The sequence below is a fragment of the Elephantulus edwardii genome, unplaced genomic scaffold (genome assembly GCF_000299155.1).
Source record: "Elephantulus edwardii isolate Elephantulus edwardi_28Jun2011 unplaced genomic scaffold, EleEdw1.0 scaffold00002, whole genome shotgun sequence".
NCBI classification, from domain to species: Eukaryota; Metazoa; Chordata; class Mammalia; order Macroscelidea; family Macroscelididae; genus Elephantulus; species Elephantulus edwardii.
In genome coordinates, this window is record NW_006399752.1 from 43,409,505 (window position 1) to 43,419,948 (window position 10,444).

The following is a 10,444-nucleotide window of genomic DNA, read 5'->3' on the forward strand; positions in this document are numbered from 1 at the left end:
CTGATTTCCTGACTGCTCGTACCAAGGGTGTTCATTGTGGAGCCAAGATGAAGTGTTGACAGTTTCAGTCTTTTCTCTATCTCTTTTAATGTTGCCTATCCATCCAGTGATACGAATCTTTGTCTTCTTGACACTGAGATGCAATCCATTTTGAAAAGTATATCCTTGAGTTATGGATAAGGAATTGGAGATTATCAAATTTACAGATAGTTAAATTTTCCCTCTAGAAAGTTAACGGTCCTTTAGTATACTGGGAACAGTATTTTCTCCTTTGCATTCCATCTGCAAATCTCTGTACTGTTTCTGTGTTTTAGTTTCCTTCCTATGTCTGGACACAGGTAACTTTGCCTAGCTCCATTATAGAGCAATTCTGGGAGAGCACCTGAGAAAACACAATGGCGCATGCGTACTGAGGCTCAGGTACGCTTGGGCACAACCCCTCCAGATCTCAGCCCTCCCATTGCACCACACGAGGAGTGGGGCGGGGCATGGGCGGACTGGAGGAGGCGGGGCCCTGGAGGGGGCGGAGATAACAAACGAGCTGATTGGAAGAGGCAGGAGACAAGCCTGGAGGGGGCGGAGATAACTGTGGGGGCGGAGCCGAACCGAGAGGGCGGGGATAACGGATTGAAAGCAGCCCAGTGGACTGAGCAGGCCGGATGGATAGCCTGGAGGGGGAGAGGATAACTGTTTTGAGGGGGCGGAGCAAAGCCAAGAGGGCGGGGATAACTGATTAAAGGCGGCCCAGCGGACTGAGAGGGGAGGATGGATTGCCTGAAGGGGGCGGAGCCGAGTCAAGAGGGCGGGGATAACTAATTCAAGGTGGTCCATCGGACTGAGCTGGAGGAGGCGTGGCCTGATGCCTGAAGGGGCGGGGCCTCTTCTATGGCGCTAAACCTGCGTTCGGGGGCGGGGCACGGGGTGGGGCTCGCGGTGGCTGCAGCCGCAGGTGACTGTGGAGTCTGATTCCTTTCCTGGGGGTGATTGAGGCAGAAGGCTCGCTGCCTACCGGAGGTGACCAACTGGAGCCGCTGGGCGTCCCCTCGGAGGGCTGTGAAACAGGACCCCCGGGAATCAAGTGAGCTCACCCCTTGGATTGCAGCAGGGCTCCCGCGGATGCAGGTACTGGCGCTGCTCAGGTGCACCCCAGGGGAGCATGCAGGGCGACGGGCCTGGAGAAGCTGCTGCCCTCGGGGCCGGGTTTATGTGAAGAGTTTGCGGGCGCCAGAGTGAGTGTCCACGTCCTGCCGCAGAGTCCCTCACTCCTAGCCTCGAGGGGTGCCTGCGGGTGGAGGGGGGTCTCCATTCTCTTAGCTTTTTGCCAACAACCTCTCAGCGTTTCTGGGGGGCCGAGGAATTGACGACGTCGATCAAGACCCCCTGTCCCTTCGTGGTGACTTGCTCCAGCCCAGCTGCTTGGTGGGTTCGAAGTGCCAACCTTAAGGTTTACAGCACACCAGATGTTTTGCTAGTTTTTTAAAATTTGTGATGTTTCACAACCTTTTAAGCTAAGAGATATTATAATGTCACTTTCAGAGATATACAGATGAATTATAAGGTTTATTGTACACAGATGCACATCTGGATATAGACAAATTATAGATGCAAACAAATACTCAGTTATTTCTATAGGATATTTAAAATACAGCATGTGAAAGGACTGATTTTATGTTCCAGAATATTCTGATTTTTAGTATAGGTGGACAGTTAATAGAGTGTATCTTTTCTGATTAATAACATTAAAAGACAGCCTGGAAAATTTTAAGAGTTCACCAAAACAACAGCACCCCCACAAAACCCCACCTCACCCTACTTTCCAATCACTTTTTCTGTAGGGAAATATTAGGATATTTGAGAGTTGGGATTTGAGGAGATTTACTTTTTTGGCATTTTTGTTGTTTGTTTTTTTTTTTTATTGGTTTTGCAATGAGGTTCAGCTACTTTCTTGACTGGAAAAGGAGCAGCTTTCTTTGTGTTCTAAGTGTGTACTCATGAATACAATTAACAAGTGGGGAAATTAGTTCAGGGAGACAAGGTTGAGATTCCATAGGACATTTGGCTGAGGGGTCCAATTCATAGTTAAAGTTGGGGAGTGTTGTCAGTGATCAGAGTTACTGATGTTGGAAACATAAACACATTTGTAGGTAGTTGATCTCAGAGAGTGGAAGAAATCATTCCGTTAACTATAAAATAAGGAAAGGAAACCCTGGATGGGAAATGACAGGCCTGATGTGCTGGTGGATATAACAGCTGAAGAGGCTGAGAAAATGTGTTCAGAAAAGAAGTAGGAAAACTAGGTGGCAATAAATGATGTTACAGAGATCAGGATAGGAGAGAGCCCACCCTGTCTCTGAGTCAGCCATGTCAGCTGGAGATCATTGCCTTCAGCAAAAAAGAATTTATGTAATAGTAAGGATAGATGCCAAATTTGGATAATATTGAGGAGTAAATAGAAGATGAAGGAGTAAAAATAGAGGCCATGTTAAGTTTTCTGAGAAGGAAGCATGAGAAGGAAAGGTGGTTGATAGGTGGCAGTTAGGAGTTTTTAGGCAGATTGTAAATAATACAGGCATATGGTTTATATTAACAAGCATAAGTGTTATGTGCAAGTCATAGCTTTGTTTCTTGTGGTTAAGTAACAGAAGCTGAAAATAAGTAACTGTGAACTGTGTATATTGAATAGAATTAGGTAAAGGAAAAAGATCTGGCGGCTCCCTGGTTAGAGCGCTCAGCTGTCAACCAAATAGACAGTAGTTAGAACTCCTCTGTTCCTTGGGAGAAAAACCTGATGATCTGTTCCTTTTAAAGTTCACAATCTAGGAAACCCAATGGGGCAGTTTCATTTTGCCACATGGGGTCAATATATGGTGGAATTGTTGGACAGTGCCCTCCCTTATCCAACTTATAGGGTGTTTCAGTGGTGATTTGGTCTGTTGTGTTCAGGTGTTAATCAGTGAATCACAAGTATAGATAAAATTGGACTGTTCCACTTGTGTTCCCATTGATAACCCTAATTTGCCTTTTAAAGAATTTTTTTCCTAATTTGCTTTTAAGTTATGATTTTTTCCATAAATAAGTTAGGATCAACAGTTATGATTCAAGGAAAAGGCTCTTAAATTAATTTTCTTCCTAATGAGTTCAACTTCCATTGTCATTGAAAGTTTGATTTTTAAAAAACATTCTAGTAGTCAGTGAATAGCTAGCTGCATGCATGCTTTCCTTAGGAATTTGAAGAAAATTGAATAAAACAGAAAACTGACAGACAACTCTTCATGAGTATATTGAAAATGGAACAACTGAAAACCTGGAGCTCATTCTCTGCCATCGGAAATGTAAATTGGTGCATTCATTTTGGAAAATATGGGCCTAAATTGTGTTTCATATATACATGCGTATATATGTGTTCTTGTTATGTGCTGCCGAGTCAACTACGACTCATAGTGATCTCACAAACAATAGTTCTGAACCTTGTCCTTTCCTGAGCCAGCCACACCGTCTCTGATACACCTGACTAAATTATCACAGTCACTGTGTCACCCTATCTCATCCTTTAATTATTGTAGAGTAGTGTGATTATTTTTATTTTCATCATCTAGTTTTTATGTTCTTATATATTTGTGTGTGTACATAAATATATATATTCATATTCCTTATATATTTTTCCTGTTTCCAACAACTACCATTCATTTACTTAAGTGTTTAAAATGATTTCATTTTTCAGTGAAAAATTGTTCTATAGATACAGAATAATGCTTTTAACAAAGCTGCAGATTTAAAAAAATGCAAGTAAATGAACTATGTAACCAAATCATGCTTAAGAAATACATTGAAACTTCATGTGCAGTCTTCCCCAATCTGTTTTTTTCACCATGTTCTTTATTGTCTGTGTGGTTTTACTACATATATATGTATGGTCTAGTTTTGCTTACAAATTGAATTACTTGATATGATTTCTATGATTTCCTTTTTGTCTCATGACATAATATGTCTTCCATATTGATGTTATAGTTTATTTCTTTTTTTGTCATTCCATTGTGTGACGTTACCACTAATTACTTATCCTTCTGCTGATGGATTTTTTGTTGTTGTTGCTGTTATTTATGGATATTTGGGTTATTTCCAGTTCTCCTTTTTTTCAACTAATTTTTTTTTTTTTATGATTAAAAGCTGTTTTGCTGTAACTCTTCTCATGCACTCCTCTTCATATTCAAGTACAAGAATTTCTCTTGGCTATTTACCTACAAGTGACATTGAAGTTCTTTGGGTTTGATAATACTGAATTGTTTCATGGAGTGGTTTTACCAGTTTATTCTTTCACAAGCAGTAAATGTTCCCTTTGTCCTCTTTCTCAGCATTTGCAGTTACCAGATTTTTTTTCTTTTTGACAATCTGATGAGTGAAAGAAGGGATTTTTTTACAGTTTCTTAATCACTGATAAAAATGAACTTTTCATCTCAAGCATATGTTTGGGTTTTTCCCTTTTAAAATTTGAAAGACCGTATAAAACACAATGTACATGCATGAAACACAGTGTATATGAGTAATAGAAATATGAATGAAATATTAATATTAATAAAGGAATTAGTAATATTTTATTTCTATTTCTATTCATGACTAGAAATATTAATAGAAAATATTAAGGAAATGAAAATATTAAAAAGTTATTTCTAAAAGTTTTAAAATATAACTCGATACTAATCTTTTGTCAGCTATGTGTGTGGCAAATAGCTTTTCCCATTGTCTAGACTGTGTTTTTACTTACTTGACTGAGCCTTTTGATGAACAGATATCTGTATTTTAATATAGTTGTAAATGTCAACTTTTTCCTTTAATGCTTCTACTTTTAGAAGCCTATTAAATAAATAATTTCTTGAGGCCATAAACTTGTAATTAGATTTTCTAATATTTTAAGTATGAGATGTGTCATATTTATGTCCTTAATCCATGGAATTGACTTTTCTGTAGTGTGGAGTGGTAGTCCAATTTTATTCCCCCCCCATGAGTAATTAATTTTCTCTCATCATTGTTTATTTAATATTCTGGGGTTTTTCCTCCAGTGATTTGTAAGTTTCTGTTATATACTAAGTTTTCCATATATTTGTGGATATGTTTCTGAGCTAGTCTTTCTTATTATCTTAACAAGTAATCTTATTTACTTAAATCATAGAAAGAACAGCCTTATGAAACACATGTCCTAGCTCTGTTCCTTTTAAAACTAAGATGCCTTTCAAATGAATGTTTAATTTGTCCATTTTATTATTATTATTATTAATTTCAATGAACATCTACAGAGATTTTGGAATTCCATTCATTCATTGTTGCACTTTTCTCCCAACCCACTCACCCTCACCCTCACCCCCACCCCCAGTTCGCTCCTCTCCTTGAAAAGCTAAAGAAAAACTCCTTCATTGGTACACAATAATTTGTCCATTTTTAAGATAAACTTTTATTGGCATGTAATGTGTTACTTAGTTCTTGAATTGAACTATCGTCCCTGAGGTCCAAACCAACTCTAGCAACTCGAGTATACACTGTATCAGGATGTCTTTGACTTTTGTGGATCCTGTCCCAACTCATTAGATTTCATTTTTACTTGAAAAGTAACTACAGGATTTTTAATGTTGAGATTATAGTAAAACAACATGTGTGAAGCAACATTCACACTGAACACAGTTTACAAGACTGTCTTTAAAAAAAAATTCAAAAAGACAGTTAGGAATTCTCATTCCAAAATGAAAAAGAACTCTGAAAAGAAATCCCAGAAAGCTAAAGAGCCCTTTCTGACATTTGTTTGCTCTGAGGCTGTTTGCTAAGCCAGGGAACTTGAGCTGTGGTTTTGTTGGATTTGAAGGAGAAACAGATAGAAATCAGCCCAGGGTTTATTCAGGATAAATTCACAGGAGACTTTCTTAGATCCCAGAGGACTGAGCTGGGGGGTGGGGAGAAAACTGCGTTGACTTGATAGGAATTAAAACTGCCTTCACAGGTCTGCAAGGGAAGTCAATGCCAAATAAAATGGGGTCGCAAGGGAACTTGTTCATGGAAGGTTGCAACTACCAGGCCATGTGGAAGTCCACATCCGGTTGATGGTCTCAAGAAATTTCACGATGCTAACTTGTTTTGGTGGTCCCCTCACCTTTTTTTCCCCATCTGTTTTCAAAGATATAACTCATCTTGTTCTCACTCCTTGCCATTGTATCAAAGTATCTCAGTCACAAAAGGACAAATATTGCATAGGGCCACTGTTGTAAAATGGACTGACATCAGGGTTGAGGGAAGACAGAGAAGGAGGGGAGGAATGATGTATACTGCACTGAAACAGATGAGGGAGAGAACTGTTTAAAAAGAATATATGATTGGGTATTATTGTCATGACGAGTCCAGAATGAAGGCTGCACAGTGGAGGGGACTTGCGGGGGAGGGATTGCATAACAATGAAAGAGTTTTTCTTTTGCTTTTCAAAGTGAAGAGTGAATTGGGGGGAAGAGGGTGGGCAGGGAGAAAAGTGTAACAATGAATGACTGGCTAAGTCTCTGTAAAGTTTCATTTAAATTAATTTTTAAAAAAATGTAAAAAAACCACTCCTAACTCTTTGTTGACTCTCAGTGGGCTTCAGAGACTGTACATCACAAGGGAGATTTCTCATCTTCCTCCCACCACCCCCCAGGTGCCATGGGTGGGTTCAGACCACCAGCGAGGTACAGCCTTTGAGGGAGGTACAGTCTTTGAGCGGTGCACCTCCCTGGGGACCATGCCTCCAGAGCTCCCTCCACATTTATATGTTGTTGTTGTTATGTGCCCTCGAGTCGTTTGCGACTCATAGCGACCCTATGTACAACAACCCTAAACCATGCTCTATCCTGTGCCAGTCACATGGCCTCTGACACACCCATCCCGATTACCCCAGTCACTGAATCAATCCACCTCATAGAGGGTCTTCCCCTCCTGCGCTGTCCCTCCACTCTGCCCAGCATGATGTCCCTCTCTAAAGACCTGTCTCTCCTTACAACATGTCCAAAGTATGTCAGACGAAGCCCCAGAATCCTTGCCGCCAAGGAGCAGCCTGGTTTAACCCTCTCTGGGATGAATCTGTTTGTTTTCTTGGCAGTCCATGGTACATTCAATACTCTTCTCCAGCACCACAGCTCGAAGGCGTCAATTTTCCTTTCAATTTTCCTTCTAGCCTCCCTAGTCATTGTCCAACTGTCTGATGCATAACAAGTGATTGCAAAAACCATGGCCTGTATCAGGCGCACCTTAGTCTCCAGAGAGACACTGTTGCTCTTGAGTACTTTAGAGAGGCCCCTAACCGCAGACTTTCCCATTTATATACTTTTATAAAATTCATTCTTTTTTTTAAGTTTCTCTTTCCGAGTAGCCATGAAGTTGTCATACTGTCCCCGCTGAGGGAGTCATCTTCATCACTCTGAAACAAAGCCCCTTAACTCACTAGCAGTCCCCTCCCCCATTTCCTCCTTCCCTTGTGGTCCTTGTTAGATGCCATCAAATTGGTGCCAGCTTTTCCAGATCCACATGCAGCAGGATGGTTTCACCTCTTCCACACTTGTTGCCGTGTTCCAGCCCGTTGTTGCAGGACTGTGACAATACTTCTGATTGAGTGCATTCCTTTCTGGTTGACCCTGTATTTGACCAAGTGTGATGTCCTTTGCTGGGGCCCTGTCCTTCCCAATAACATGTCCTAAGGATGTGACATGAGGCCTCACTATCCTGGCTTCTTAGAGTTACTTGGGCTACATTTTGTCCCAGACCAACTTTTGTTCATTCTTCTGTCAGTCCATAGTGTATTCACTATTCTTCACCAATAATACCACATTACCAAGGCATCAGTTCTATCTTCTTTATTCATTGTTGGGCTTTTTCATGCATATAAGGCAGTTAACAATTTCTTGGCATGTGCCAAGTGCACCTTAGTCCTTAGAGTGACAGTTTTGCTTTTTAACACTTTAAAGAAGTCTTCTGCTACTGATTTGCTCAGTGCAATATGTTACTTGAATTCTTGACTGTTGCAATTACAATGAAATCTTCAGTACACGAATCTACTTTTCTGCCTCTCGATTTGCCTATCCTGGAAATTTCAAATAAATGGCAATAATATATCATTAATACTTTGTGACTGGGTTTTTTCAAACCTCAATGTTTCAAGTTTGATCCATATTCTAATATCACCATGATATACAGCATTCCTTTGCAAGGCCACATAATATGTTCTGTGGACATACCGCATTTTGGTTTCTTGTTCATCAATTTGTAGATGTTTGAGGTTTTTATTTTTGACTAGTTCGAATAATGCATCTCTGAATATTTGTGTTCGAGATTTTGTGTGAACATGTATTTTTATTTCTCTTGAGCATATTGTTGTTGTTGTTGTTATGTGTCATTGAGTCATAGTGACCCTATGTACAACAGCCCTAAACCCTGGTCAATTATTCTGTGCCAATTTTATTGTCTCTGACACACCGACCCTCATTACTCCAGTCATTGAATCAATGCATCTCATCGAGGGTTTTCCTCTCTTGCGCTGTCTCTCCACTTTCCCAAACATGACATCTCTCTCCAAGGACTTGAAACATGTCCAAAATATGCCAGATGAAGCTTCAGAATCCTTGCCTTCAAAGAGCAGCCTGGTCTCACCCTCTCTAGGATGAACCTGTTTGTTCTCCTAGCAGTCCATGGTATAGTCAGTACGCTTCTCCAGCACCATACCTCAAAGGCAAAGGCATCAATTCTCCTTCTATCATCCCCAGTCCTTGAGCATATGTTGTTGTTGTTGTTGTTATGTGCCGTCAAGTCGCTTGCGACTCATAGCGACCCTGTGTACAACAGCTCTAAACTCTGCTCTGTCCTGTGCCAATCGCACTGTCTCCGATACACTCATCCTGATTACCCCAGATGAATCAATCCATCTCCCAGAGGGCCTTCCCCTCCTGCACCTGCCCTCCACCCTCCTAAGCATGATGTCTCTCTCCAAGAACCAGTCTCTTCTTACAACATGACCAAAGTATGTCAGACGAATTCTCAGAATCCTTGTCTCCAAGGAGCAGCCTGGTTTAACCCTCTCCAAGATGAATCTGTTTGTTTTCTTAGCAGTCCATGGTACCCTCACCACTCTAGGTAGATGTAAAACTCCCAGGTCATATAACTATGTTTAACTTTGTGCATAAGTGAAAAACTGTTTCTAAATGTCTGTTAATATTGCCTTTACAGCAATATTGTATGTGGGTTCCTGTTTCTTCACATCCTTACCAATGTTTGTTTTGTCTTTTTTATCTAGCCATCCTATTTGGTATGAAAGAGTCCTCTGGATGTACTTCCAGACCATCAACTTGGAAGCCCTATGGAGCACTGTTTTACTTTGATGCCACCTGGGACCCTTCTGAGTTGGAATCATCTCTGGGCCAACTGGTCAGTGGTTGTGATGCATCTTATGGTGGTTTTCATTGGTGGTTTCATCCTCTTTCTTCTTTGGAGAAATGTGTGTTCAAGTTCCATTGTTCCCATTTTGTTATTTGACTATTTTTTTAAAAGTATGAATCTGTGCTGCAATCCCAAAGATACGTGGTTCAAGTCCCCCAGCTGCTCCGTGGGAGTAAGATGAGGCAGCCTGCTAGCACCTATAAAGGCTTATGGCCTGGGAACCGTGTAGTTCTACTCTCTCTGACAGGGTTCCTATGACTAGAATCAACAACAACAGATAGCTACACATGAATCAATAGAAACCAGAGACGATTAAAAAGAAATCTATATAGGCTTTAGGTATCAAAATTGTCAGTTACAGGTTATTGAAATCATGACACTGAGTGGTGTTTAAGTGAATGAAAGGCATGTTTGAAAATATTTGTTGGTAATAGTAGTGAAAACAGCTGGTTGAAAAGATTATAATGTGCCTGGGGCCCTCATTGTTCGTATCACCTCACTGGCAACTAGTGATATTATGCTATGAACCAGTTGTTGTTATTGTGTACTGTTGAGTCAGAACTGACCCATAGCTGACCCTCCAGTGGGTTTTCAGATGTAGTTAATCACAAAGGAAGATATTGCCCATCCTTCTCCTGCACAGCAGCTGGTGGATTCAAACCATATGCTTTGGGGATCACAGAGCAGCTTCTTACCACTAGACCACCAGAGCGCCCCACCTGTGGATATTGTTTGTTATTGTTGTGTACCGTTGAGTGAGAACCGACTTATAGCTGACCCTCCAGCAGGTTTTCAAAAGCAGAAAAATCACACCAGAGAAGATTTCCCATCTTTCTCCCATAGGGCAGCTGGTGGATTTGAACTGTGTGCCTTTGGGATTGCAGTGCAGATTCTTGCCACTGTAATCCAGAATACAGGAGAAAGCTGGGAGGTAGAGATCAAATAAGATTTTCTGTGAGTTCATAATTGTTTAATCTGGATAACACTATAATATATATAGGATATACTT

General features: G+C 40.8%; 1 protein-coding gene across 1 annotated transcript in view; it reads left to right on the forward strand.

The window, feature by feature from the left end:
- Positions 1-402: 402 nt before the first annotated feature.
- TC2N (tandem C2 domains, nuclear) overlaps positions 403-10,444 on the forward strand; it is a 48,346-nt gene continuing 38,304 nt past the window's right edge. Inside the window, exons 1-3 of the mRNA XM_006879212.1 lie at positions 403-420; positions 994-1,122; positions 1,315-1,393. Of these exons, the coding sequence (XP_006879274.1) occupies positions 403-420; positions 994-1,122; positions 1,315-1,393 (226 nt within the window). The remainder of the gene's footprint in view (positions 421-993; positions 1,123-1,314; positions 1,394-10,444) is intronic.